At 42.5% G+C, this 13,419-nt stretch overlaps 1 protein-coding gene and 1 long non-coding RNA gene across 4 annotated transcripts; one reads left to right on the forward strand and one right to left on the reverse strand.

Annotated features, from left to right (window-relative positions):
• Positions 1 to 1,693: 1,693 nt before the first annotated feature.
• Positions 1,694 to 8,817, reverse strand: LOC101477742 (myelin-oligodendrocyte glycoprotein-like). Of its 3 annotated transcripts, XR_003023818.2 has the most exons (6): positions 8,273 to 8,683; positions 7,489 to 7,866; positions 7,250 to 7,324; positions 6,693 to 6,808; positions 6,211 to 6,590; positions 1,694 to 1,791 (listed from the first exon to the last, which is right to left on the reverse strand). XR_003023818.2 is itself a non-coding variant. In XM_024801875.2 (5 exons), the coding sequence occupies exons 1-4, from the start codon at positions 8,352 to 8,354 to the stop codon at positions 6,702 to 6,704; spliced, it is 642 nt and encodes a 213-aa protein (XP_024657643.2). In that variant the 5' UTR covers positions 8,355 to 8,683; the 3' UTR covers positions 5,440 to 6,590; positions 6,693 to 6,701. The 3 variants fall into 3 exon arrangements, 1 of the variants encoding a protein (XP_024657643.2); XR_013096415.1 differs by lacking the exons at positions 1,694 to 1,791; positions 8,273 to 8,683 and adding an exon at positions 8,690 to 8,817 and having other exon boundaries at positions 5,440 to 6,590; XM_024801875.2 differs by lacking the exon at positions 1,694 to 1,791 and having other exon boundaries at positions 5,440 to 6,590.
• A 5-nt stretch (positions 8,818 to 8,822) lies between these two features.
• On the forward strand, positions 8,823 to 12,075 carry LOC143415995 (uncharacterized). The gene is made up of 2 exons (XR_013096420.1): positions 8,823 to 8,873; positions 9,004 to 12,075. It is a non-coding gene; the product is annotated as an uncharacterized LOC143415995 (long non-coding RNA).
• Positions 12,076 to 13,419: the final 1,344 nt, after the last annotated feature.

Raw genomic sequence — 13,419 nt, forward strand, 5'->3', positions numbered from 1 at the left:
AAATCTTGTCCTTCAGTAAAAGCATCCTCCAATAACAGCTGAGATTTCACTTTTAGTGAAACAAATCTGTAATACGTTTTTTTACTTCAGTACAGACATAAATGAATGTGTAAATCAGCCCCTGCTGTACTGCTGTTGGATGAAGCACTGTTGTCATGCTGAGCTAATCTAACAAACAGCTCAGGTCGGCATGTTTTCATGTGGATGACCTCTGTGAATTGAACAACATTGCTGACCTGTGATGATAACACAACAACACAAGGCTGAACTCCAGCACAGATGTTAGTCACTGAATAAATGATGCAAACACACTGAAATCATTTGCAAATGAACTTTATCTGAGAAGCAATTGTCTGGAAACACTTTGCCTCAAATTTAAGTTTAATTAGTTGGAAAGTCCAAAATAACAAAAGGTTCAAAATATAAAAATCAGTGCGCTGCTGCGCTGGGCCCCGGTCTGGATGGGCCTGGGCCCCCTTTCCCTGGCGGGTCGCGGAGTATGGGAGTGCCTACTGGGGTCAGCGGGGGAGCTGGCCCCAGGGAGGGGTCACCTGCCCCTCCCTTCCTTCCCTCCCCATCTCCAGCTGCCTCCCCCTTCCCGCTCCACCACAACCACCCACACATGCAGGACCTTGGAGTAGGGGTATGTCACCTGGGTGCAGAGGAGCCCCCCCCCCCCCCCGTCCCCTTCTGGCTGCCTCTGCCTCAATTTTATCCCACAACTTAGACATTCACATTACTCACACTCTCATTACACATACATATAGGATCTTGGGGGTGGGCACGATACACGGAGTCCAAATTACCATCAGGGTGTACACCTCACCCCCGGCGTCGTTGCCCACCTCTCAATTTTAAATACACGTAGACATTGAGGGCTAGCAGGAGGGACCATGCGCTTACCTGCTGCTCTCTGGCAGGTAGCTCCATGCCCTCCTGGGTTTTAAATGCACCTTAGAACACACATGCATCAACACTACAATGAGCGGGTGGAGGGAGGTTTGGAGTCTTCTCTCACCCCCATTCTCTGCGGCCTGCTGGAGCGGGGGGGCTAGGAGGAGGAGTTGGCCGTCCGACTGCGGTCTGGAGTGTGGGGCCTCCCTGCTGTTGCGGAGTCGGGGGGTCTGCTTCTCCCCACCGCAGGGAAAGGGGTAACACCACCTGGGTCTGGGTGCAGTCCCCCCTCCAGGGGCAAGGGTACCTAGACCCGGTTTGTAGAGTACGCTTGGGGAGTGTGATCGTGTGTACAACGTCTCTTTATGTCTGTCTCCATGTTGGTTGAGTGTGGAGTAAGTGCATATGAGAGCATGAGGGTGGGAATGGATGTTTGTGTCTGTGTGTGCCTGTATGTCTGTGTCTATATGTCAGGTTGGGTATCAGACGCCACCTCTCTGGGGACATCTCAGGCCCTCCAAGGTTTGGAGGCCTATCTCCACCCACCACCACTTCCCCTGCCAGTGGCGGACTCCCTCAGGTATCGGTGCGTTGGTGGTTCTTTGTGTCCGGGGATGGGCGTCCGGGTACACACCGGACGCCCTCAACCACCATTACCTGTTCTTAGTTAGCCAGCTGTATCCATATGTACAGTACTACATAAAATACAGGGTCATCAAAACCCATTTCTTCACATTTTGTATGGTGTTGAGCAAGAGTTTTCTGAAGTCTTTTATAGTTCTTTGAAAGACCTGAGAAACCTGAGAGATGCATCTGCCCTTCAGCTCATCCAGCTGCTGTTCACCGAAGCCTCATCAGACATGGTCTCAGTGGAAGGGTGGCTGTCAAGAAGCCATTCTTAAGGAAGGGAGACAGGAACAAAAGGTTTAGGTTTGCTAAATTACACAAGAACTGCACTGAAACTCAGTGACACTGGTCCGATGGAGTGAATGCCATCTGTTTCTGTGTGTCATAATTAGCCTCATCAAAGAGAGGTGGAGTAAAGATTTTCAAAGATCTCATCGGCTTTCAGTAGTGGATTGAATTCAGTCATGGGCATCATTAACAAAAAGAAAAGTTTACAACTGTTTGAATGAAAGTCGTTGCTCACAGTATTTCAGTAACCTTACTGTAACATGATTTACAGTAAGGGTGCAGTAATTAGTGTTGCTAGTAAGTTGTTGACAGGATTTTCCCTTTTTTACCGTGAGACCAGATGAAAGATTGATGTGCTTCACACATGGTGATGCAGCCTGCCTCGTTTCTTTGTGAGCAGCTAAAAGTTTAGAGTTCACAGCTTGGTTGAGACAAAGATTTGAGATTAATGCAGCTCACTTGTAATCTCCACGTTGCTGGTTAGAGTCCCTGTTCAGATCTCTCTGAGATGACAGTTTTTGTACATGATCTCTGACAAGACCAAACTACTCATGAATAAACTCATATTTAAAATCACTCCTTTGTTCCAGCGCACAGCAGTCACTGCGGGAGTCAATATCGGCACATGTAGGGACAGGTTTCCCAAGCTGGAAAAATTCGCTTGTGGCAGTGGACATTTTGCCAACCATGTAATGTTAGTGCATACAATGTAAGAGCAGGTTTGAACAATGTGTTTGTGAGGCACGTCAGATCAATGAGAGGAATCTGAAGGAGGATCAATACGTCACACATGTAAGGCAAAGTATTCTGGTATTGTTTGAGACTATGTGAGTGAATGTGTGTGACCCTGTGTGAAACCCGTGTTACATCTCTGACTATATAGTCTCGTCAACGCGCCCACAGGCATTTTGTTTTTCCAGCGGGTTGTGTTAGAAACTTTTGTTTAAAAAAAATCCGGGGCAGACTGTGGGCTGCTCACGTGTCTCGTTATTTTAATTGTAATTTTTTATTTTTTTATTTTTTTTGGGGGGGGGGGGGGGGGGGGGGGGGAGACAAAATTAGAAAACGGTTTTAAGTTAAAAAAAAAAAAATATATAAATAATAAAAAAAATAAAAAAATAACAATAAGGTGAGGTGACAGAGCATTGGGAGGTAAATCTTGTCCTTCAGTAAAAGCATCCTCCAATAACAGCTGAGATTTCACTTTTAGTGAAACAAATCTGTAATACGTTTTTTTACTTCAGTACAGACATAAATGAATGTGTAAATCAGCCCCTGCTGTACTGCTGTTGGATGAAGCACTGTTGTCATGCTGAGCTAATCTAACAAACAGCTCAGGTCGGCATGTTTTCATGTGGATGACCTCTGTGAATTGAACAACATTGCTGACCTGTGATGATAACACAACAACACAAGGCTGAACTCCAGCACAGATGTTAGTCACTGAATAAATGATGCAAACACACTGAAATCATTTGCAAATGAACTTTATCTGAGAAGCAATTGTCTGGAAACACTTTGCCTCAAATTTAAGTTTAATTAGTTGGAAAGTCCAAAATAACAAAAGGTTCAAAATATAAAAATCAGTGCGCTGCTGCGCTGGGCCCCGGTCTGGATGGGCCTGGGCCCCCTTTCCCTGGCGGGTCGCGGAGTATGGGAGTGCCTACTGGGGTCAGCGGGGGAGCTGGCCCCAGGGAGGGGTCACCTGCCCCTCCCTTCCTTCCCTCCCCATCTCCAGCTGCCTCCCCCTTCCCGCTCCACCACAACCACCCACACATGCAGGACCTTGGAGTAGGGGTATGTCACCTGGGTGCAGAGGAGCCCCCCCCCCCCCCGTCCCCTTCTGGCTGCCTCTGCCTCAATTTTATCCCACAACTTAGACATTCACATTACTCACACTCTCATTACACATACATATAGGATCTTGGGGGTGGGCACGATACACGGAGTCCAAATTACCATCAGGGTGTACACCTCACCCCCGGCGTCGTTGCCCACCTCTCAATTTTAAATACACGTAGACATTGAGGGCTAGCAGGAGGGACCATGCGCTTACCTGCTGCTCTCTGGCAGGTAGCTCCATGCCCTCCTGGGTTTTAAATGCACCTTAGAACACACATGCATCAACACTACAATGAGCGGGTGGAGGGAGGTTTGGAGTCTTCTCTCACCCCCATTCTCTGCGGCCTGCTGGAGCGGGGGGGCTAGGAGGAGGAGTTGGCCGTCCGACTGCGGTCTGGAGTGTGGGGCCTCCCTGCTGTTGCGGAGTCGGGGGGTCTGCTTCTCCCCACCGCAGGGAAAGGGGTAACACCACCTGGGTCTGGGTGCAGTCCCCCCTCCAGGGGCAAGGGTACCTAGACCCGGTTTGTAGAGTACGCTTGGGGAGTGTGATCGTGTGTACAACGTCTCTTTATGTCTGTCTCCACGTTGGTTGAGTGTGGAGTAAGTGCATATGAGAGCATGAGGGTGGGAATGGATGTTTGTGTCTGTGTGTGCCTGTATGTCTGTGTCTATATGTCAGGTTGGGTATCAGACGCCACCTCTCTGGGGACATCTCAGGCCCTCCAAGGTTTGGAGGCCTATCTCCACCCACCACCACTTCCCCTGCCAGTGGCGGACTCCCTCAGGTATCGGTGCGTTGGTGGTTCTTTGTGTCCGGGGATGGGCGTCCGGGTACACACCGGCTCACTCCTTGGCGGCCGCTTATCGGAGCCTGGGGCTCGCTCGGGCCACTTCGGAGGTGGGGTGCCCCCAGCCTCTCGGCCTGGGGCTCGGTCACTCAGGCGCAGCTGGCTGCCGGCGGAGCTCACGGGCGCGTCACTGCAACCCCCCCTGGCTTCTGCTCCGCGGCTGCTGAGTGAGCCCTCATCTGGGACTCTCCTCAGCTCTTTCTGGAACAGTGGCGCGGCTGCCCCTCTGTTGGTCTTCCATGGTCTCTTGTGTTCTGGGGGCCTCTGGATGTCTGGAGTTTTGATCTCCTCCATACCTGCTTCATACCCTGGAGGACGGGGCTGTGGCCCCCCCACACTCCCTAGCAGATCGTTACATGGAGAAACCTTTGGAATGCAAGCATGCTGATCCACACAGGTATGCACACAGGTGTACACATGGGTATTCACAGACGCGGACTGCAGCTTTCTTGGCTGCTGCCTCAAAGCACATTGTGCGCTGTCTATCTTGCGTGCTGCACAATATTGTTTATTATTTAGTAACTATTGATATCTACTGCTAGCTAGTTTATTGTGATGGTGCTGTTTTTTTTACTATGTTGCTCTTTGTTGTTTGCTTTCTCTTCTGTTTTTTTTCTCCATACAGGTGACCCAGGTGTTTTTTTTGTTTTTTTTAGTTTTTTTTTATTTCTTCCCCCCCCCTTCTCACCGTCTCTTCTCCCCTTTGGTTTTCTTTCTCTCCCTCTCTTTCTTTCATTCTTTCTCCCTGTCCTATCCCGTTTGTAGCAACTGAAAATAAAATAAATTCATAATTATAATAAAGGTCAATCAAATGGACCAATATGGCAAGGCCATGATGATCCACTTGGTAAAATAAATCCGCTTGGCATCTTTCTTGGCCTTAAGACTACAATTCTGATGGCTATAGATCCAAACGGGACACAAAAAAAAAATCAAAAAAAAAATCAGTGTTTCAAAGAGAAGACCTGCTTTTCTTTAAGAGACATTTTTAAATAGAATAAGGCCTAAAACAACAGAACTATGTATTAGATATTCCTTCCGTAAGAAGGAAGCAGAAAGTTGAGCTTGATAAAACAATCAGTATGTCAGAGTGACAGTTAGGAACTTTAACAAAACAAACACATGGAAAGCACCTTTAGCTCCAAGCTGTCCCGAAAGACAAATTAAATACCTACAATCACATCACAGCAAACATGTTTACATGAGTTCAACCTGATCTAGTACTGTTGTAGTCCGCTCTCTAAAGGGCAGAATAAAGTAAGATTTCACCCATAATACAAAACAAAGTGCAAATATTCACTCATATCTCCTCAAAAATACAAGATGACTCTAAGAGGCTCTTAAACAGGTTTCATTTTCTTAGTATCTAAACTAGCATTTCATGTTCCCACAAGCTACAAAAAAAGTTCAAACTAACGCAGGTATAAATGCAAGAACAGTTAAAGCACTTCAGATCTAGTTCTCGTGAAAGGACATCCAATTAGACTTAAGTGTTTCTTTGTAAATAACCTCACATGCAAGAGAATTTATATGTGAGGTTATTAAGATTTGATCAAAGTCTCACAAAACAATTTCAGTCTTAGTGCTGCAGTACAACCTGTGGTTAAACCCTTTGGAAGTCAACAGACCAGTCATACAATCTCAGGCACCATCACAGGGATTAAAGGTAGAATTCAGGTCCAAACAAACTGCAGTACGTCATGATATTCACCTGCTGCAGGCCCACTGTGCCCACAGGAGGCTGGAAAAGTTCTTCGGCTCCTCAAACAAATAAGAAACATCTCAAAGTAAGTAAGAAGTTGGCACTCTCTCTCTCTTAATGTTTCCAATGTGCCCATGAGCAAGGCATCAAAATTTTAGGTCCTCACGCTTTTAAAGTTTGATCCCACAAGTCGAATTTGGCAAAAAGGATGGTTGTTGTTGACTCCAAGAAAATTACAGGACATAGTGAAATCCTCCTGCTGCAGAGCTGCTGTGTCCAAATGAGGCTGGAAAAATCAATGCTTTTAATTAACGTTCAAGTAAAGTGGGTGATGCTTGCGCCTCTGTTAATGTTTCCAATGCGTCCACCTACAAAGCTGCACTCGCAAGCTGGAGTAACAAAGAACAGACACACAAACAGTTTTCCTTAATTTCCATCCTTCAGCCATGAGGTAAATGCATAAATATTTAAGATTTAAGGCTTACTCATACTTCTGTTTTTCAATGCTTCAACTCTGTGAACCGGTGTCCTGCGACTGCGACACAGAGCAGAATAAAAACACAGAAAACCACAAGTGGGATCAGTCGGCTCCGACGGGACAAACCACCTGCCAAACAGAGATGAGATCTACTGTAAGACACAACATGACATGTTTTGACATGACATGTCACATTTATTAAACTATTAAGCACAGACGTTACCTGACAGTGAAATGAAGTTAGAATTACTGAGATATCAGTCCTGATGGTCACTTTAGTGCTACAAGTCCCAGAATTCTCAGGGCAGCAAACATGACTTTGTCAAAAACCACAGGAGAATAACTGATACATTTACTGCTTCACAGAAATAAATAAAGAGATCTGCAGAGCTGCTCCCAGGATATTACACTACGCTTCCTGCATCTACTTCAAAATAAAGCAGCGCACATTAAACATTTTGAGGACTACACAGAGAGGCTGCCATCAGTGAGAGAAAACTGCATCATAAAGGTGATTTAGATCCATTTCAAGACTTTTTAATTGTCTTGATTTGTTCCTCATGTTCTCACCTTTACTGTGAAACTCGTCCTCAGGAGTTTGGAGAGTTTCAGGATGCAGTGGTGTCTCTGTTGTCATAGTTTCAGCTGAATATAAGATTGTAAGAGCATTTAATTATTTACAATAAAATAATATCCAGAAGTCTTTAAGGAGCAACACCAAAATAAGTTGTTGGTAAAATAACCCAAGCACACCAGTCTTTAAGGCAAGTTTGAAACAAAACAACAAAAATCTTTTCAGTCTGACTCACCAACAATCAGATGAACAATTGAAGACTTTGTTCGACTCTTTAACTTTGGGATGAAACATCTGTATCTTCCTTCATCTTCTTGTGTCACATTAGTGATTCTTAGTGAGATGTTTCCTTCTCTCAGGCCGTCTGTGAACAACGCCGTCCTCCCGACGTATGATGGGATCTTCATGTCGGGGACCTCTCGGGCATCTCTGTAAAGATGAACATATTCCACTCGACTCAGACGGTCGTTGGGGTCAGGACGACGATCGGGCCTCGACCACTCCACCGTCAACCTCGCCACATTAAACTTTGGCTCCACGCGACACGGCAGGATGACATCATCACCTGGAGCAGCCAGGATAGGCTGAAGTGATCCGACCACATCAAACTCACCTGAGGAGGAGAAATAAATACACACATCCTGCTTAAAAAGTCAAGTATTTTCAAATAATCATTTACTGGTGTTGTCCTTGCAAAAATAAATAAATATAAATATATATATATATATATATATATATATATATATATAAATATATATATATATAAATATATATAAATATATATAAATATATATATATATATATATATATATATATATATATATATAGATATATATCTATCGATTGATCGATAGATATATATCATTGTTTTAAATTGCTTTGTTAAATTAAATGTTGTATATATATTACTGTATCCATACATACAGGAACGCTTCACATTAGAATATAAATCTCGTTTAGTTAGATCATCAAACCCAACTACATGTGCGAGCCATCCTATGTATAGCTTTATAGCTTACCTTCAAGAGACACGATGGGGGAAAGCAACAACAAGAACGTGAATATAGTAGAAACACTGACACTTGACTCTTCTGTGTCCATCTTCGACAGGACTATGTGACTGCAGAGCAGCTGATGAATGACCGGTCTGTGGGCATGTTGGAACTAATCACGTGACAAAGGTTGAGTCATGCTCTGGGCCATGAGTCAGCTGCCTGCCAACATTATGTCACGCGTCGACGTGTTTTCAGGTTAAACATAACCGTTCCGTGAGAATAAAGTAATTTTAATCTTACTTTTAAAGAGAGGTTTGGAGTGCTGTAATATTTTAGCCAATGCGTAGAAGATGTTATACATTCAGACAGGAGCGGTTTGAATCCAGGAAGCGCTCGTTCTCATTAATGATCAAACAGTAGATCAGAGCAGAAGCGGCTCACCTTTTCAGTCAGAAGCTTCATTAGCTGATCGCGACCATCGGGTTCTTTATCGAGGGGAGAAAACTTTATGAAAAACAGTAGTGATGGTCCGCCTGAAGCTGACGCACCGGTGCGTGTGTGTGCAACGGTGTGCAAGGGAGAGAGAAAGACGAGGAGGAGGGAGTGGCTTATGTTTCCCTTCCAGGTTATGCTTCTTTTTAAAAAATACATTATTATTATTATTATTATTATTATTATTATTATTATTATACTTTCATGTTTCCATACATACTCATGTCTTTTTTTCTTCATTTTCGTCTGCTTGTCCAATTCAGGTTTCGGGAGGGTGGAGTGGTGGAGCCTATAGCAGCTATCATAGTGCTCAGAGGTGGATTACACACACTTAAATGCCGTGTTTAACAATCACTGTCTAGTCCTCCTCCACCTGATCTCCTAACAGCGATGAGAATCACTTTTCTTCCAGTCCTCTGCTTCCTGACGTATGGACAGAGGTGAGGACTTTTAACACATGGTCATTATTTCTAAAGCTCCATTGTTGGGTCACTAACACCTGAGGCATGACACCAACAGTAATCGTGTATGTAATAACAGAGAGAAGGAACAGAAAGGTGAAACCTTAGAATAGGACAAACTGGCTTCTGAGAAGTCTGAGCTGGAACAAAATGCCAACATTCAAAGTCAATTACAAGAAGTGCTGTGTAAGGTGGGGCTCTGAAGTTGTGCGATTTGAGTTCCCAGGCACAAACTGCAGTGTGTGCAGGGACTCATCAGCTCATCGACAAAGGCTTTCCTGTGTCACGGTTTGGCTGATTCAGGCCTGTTGATGGACTGCCAAATCTAAAGATAATGTCTCGACTTGTTGAGTTTACTACCACTGGGACCCAGTGTATCCAGATCCGAGTCATGCTGCAAATATGTTTTAGATAATCTGTTTTCAGTTTAAAGTTGCAATCAGTGACAACCACCTGACTCTGGTTTGTGTGGTCTGACATATTTAAAAACCACTTTGCCTATTTTCTGTTGAAGGTCATCGGGAGATGGTTGTGGGCAGTTTTTAGGTTTCATGTTAAAAACTATTGTAACCCTGTTTCAGAAGGGTTCAAACTGAACAGATGAAGAAATGAAAGGTACAGTTTAATTTGCTTTTAGAAAATGTTATTTCTATAAATCAAAGAAATCAAACTTTTATCTGATTATGTAATCTACTTGTGTGTGTCTAAGTGTTCTTATTTCCCTTCCTACACATTGCAATGTCACAAAATTCAGAGCTCTGCCTTACTCGTCCAGTGTGGATGTTGGGTGCGATCACTTTATTTCTGCTCAGGTGCCTTAAAGCTGTCATGTCTGGGCCTCCTCTACCTCATCTCCTGACAATAAGTCTGAGTCACCTCCCATAATCCTGAGTAACATCCATCCTGCCTCTGTCAGCCCTTTCCTTCCTAAAGTATGGACTAAAGTTGAAAATTGGAGTTAGTGAGTTCCTTTCACTACAAAATTTTATTTTGAAAGGGGTACGATTACTGTACATTTCACAAATCCTGTTAAACTGAATTTAAAAAGTGTGTGTGTGTGAAAGCTTACCTCCAATGCTTTCATCCCGCCTAACTGATAAGAAGGAATATGACGGAATATATAAATGCTGTATGATATTTATTCCCTTTTTATCGCTGTCACATGCAGCGTGGTAGTTTGTGCAGAACACTGGGAGTACAAAAGCTTTCTGATGCTGAGAACCACAGCTTTAATAAAGAATGGACTGTTAAGTGTTCATTGAGTGTGTCGCTGTATGTGTCTCTGTCCCTACGGTGCATCGACTTCCTGCTCATACCAGCCATCCCTGCAATAGATGGACTACTGTAGAATACAACAGGAAATTCCTTTGCAACATCTACAGCTTCTGCTGAACTACTCACTTATTTTTTTCTACAAGCCCATCCAAATATAGCAACCACAAACCAGCAATTAGAGGAAATGTAGGATAAATTTAGCACATACAGATTAGGCAAAGAGGATGTTTAACCTCACTGAACTTCTTCATTTGGCCAAAGACTAAGATAGCTGGTTTACTAACACACTCTTTATATTTACACATATTTTAAAATAGCATCAGCTAAAATGTAACTGCACATCCTCCATAGAGTGATGAACATTTACTTTATTTCAGCTCTCCTACTCCCCTCTTACAGAATAATATATTGTATATATTCGATTGTCATTTAGACATGATGATAGTATTTGGAGTCACAGAAGAGAAAACTCAGCAGAGCTGTTCCATGAGTCTTTAACTCAATCTGTGAGTTTACATCATCATCTGAATGGATGCCAAATTTGTATTTTTTTTTAATTCTAGTACTGTCTGTGTGTGTAAACTCCAGAAATTAAGGGATATCACATAAATATCTGGAAAAAAAAGACATTGACGTTCTCCTTTAAGTGTTGTACAAATCACCTTCCCACAGTGTGTCAATTGATCTTCATGCAGGATTGAAGTTTTCTCCTAATAACATTGCGCTATTTGAATTCAGAGTTTAATAAATATTCCATAACTTCACTTCATTGTGATACACTTCTTGGTAAAGACAGTAAACATTTGAAATTTGTGGTATCGAAGATGAAACTGTGACATACATCCTCCACAAATAGGTTTACAAAGCCGCTCTGACACTGTGAGCTCACCAACTCTGTGCACCATTATTGAGCCAAATGTGTGAAAAGTCAATCATGTGTCTGTGTGTGAGCATCTGGTTTTGCATTTTATAAATAGATGTAGCAACAAACTGATCAGCCTGTGATGTTTTACTTCAGAATACCAGAGGAAGCACGCCTCTGTATTTCATATGAATTCACAGGAGACTCATTTAAATGCTTTACAATAAATGATTTAAATAGCTGTACAAAAAAAGACCATTACAGGTTTGTTTACCACAGAAGTTTACTTTGTGATTACTATGTTACTATGATCATTTTTTATAGTTATGGTTTCAGTCTCATGGTATTAGTCTTCCTTTTTATCCTTAACTCAATAAGTTTTGGTTCATTTTGATTCACTCGAGCTCATTTAGACATTTACCTACAAAATGCTGATTTAAGTTAGTGTGTAAACTCACTGCTGGATGGCAGTTGATTGTACTGAACTGACTTCTGTTTTATTACCCCTCCCAACTTAAGCGCAAAATTGTAGCTATGGGGTCCTCTGTAGGACACACATGTATTAATCAGCCAGAAGACATCAGAAACATTAAATTTAGACTGTTCCCATAATGGAATAATAAGGAATAATAAGTCATAGTCAGGAGGTCAAGTCCATCCCTCTTAAAGTGACCTCCTCCATTACAGCCACTGTTGTTGTGATTTTATATAAATAAAAGTGACTTGAATAGAAATGATCTGATTATGTACTCTACTTGTGTGTGTCTAAGTGTTCTTATTTCCCTTCCTACACATTGCAATGCCACAAAATTCAGAGCTCTGCCTTACTCGTCCAGTATGGATGTTGGGTGCGATCACTATGTTCCTGCTCAGGCACCTTAAAGCTGTCATGTCTGGGCCTCCTCTACCTCATCTCCTGGCAGCAACAAGTCTGAGTAACATCCTTCATGCCTCCCTCAGCCTTTTCCTTCCTGACATATGCAGAAAAGTTGAAAATTGGAGTTTTATTTTCACTTTCACTTTGTCCTTCTCACATGAAAAAGAATAGGTTTCATGAAATATAGTAAATGTTAATTAATCATTTCTGGGTTTATGGGGTAAATATGATACTCAGAGTTGTTTGGTGGGAGGAAACCATTTAGTATTAATAACTAGAGCCTGGCTGCAATCAGAATCTACACTGGAATCAACAATAATAATGGCGAATAAACGAAAAATATAATAATGGAGTAAAGAAGAGAAAGAAGGAACGCTCTTAAAATATAAGTGTTGATGTTGCATCGCTGGTCCACTAGAGGGCACTCTGCAACTTGTCATAAACACAAACCAGCTGAATCATGCAGAGCATATGTGTAACCCTGGACTTGTTGTGACAATTAAATTATATAGCTAAAATTGTTATATAGCTAAAAATTTCAACTAAAAATTAATTAACAAGCATTTTAAATGAAAACAAAATTGTGTGATCTCTTGTTTGTTGTGGTTAGTGGTATGCTCAGGCTTTGGTCTTCAGTAGTTGTGGATGCTCCATGGCTCTGTCCTGAAAATCTGAGTTTGATTTGATCTGCTTGAACAAACTCAGTTTGTGGGATCATAAGACGATTTTTTCTGCAATATTGTCGAATTTAAAAAAAAAAGAAAAAAAGAAGAGGTGTTTACTTTATCCTAATTAAATGCATTATTTATTCCAATACAGCCTATTAATAACCCTCCTGAGCCTATATTTGGAGTAAGTCTTTTAAGTTCTCATCTGAACTCCATATTATTCTGTACTGGCCTGATTTCAAGCAGCAATTACTACAGCAAGAAAAAAGATCCAGCTTTACCCCCAGTCAGATATGCACACTGTTAGACCTCTATGTTACCACCATTAATTGTAAATACAATGAGGCCATAGATTTGCCACAGGCTGCCCCGTGTTACCTATTGTAGCCAACCTTTACATGGAGCAAGTGGACAGTAAAGGCTTTTTAAAGGGACAGCACCAAGCTGCTGTTACAGGTATGTGGATAATACCTGGGTCACAATCAAAACCTAAGAAGTAGAAGCCTTTACTGTTCACATCAACTCAGTGGGTAGAA

Source organism: Maylandia zebra, linkage group LG3, assembly GCF_041146795.1.
Source record: "Maylandia zebra isolate NMK-2024a linkage group LG3, Mzebra_GT3a, whole genome shotgun sequence".
NCBI classification, from domain to species: domain Eukaryota; kingdom Metazoa; phylum Chordata; class Actinopteri; order Cichliformes; family Cichlidae; genus Maylandia; species Maylandia zebra.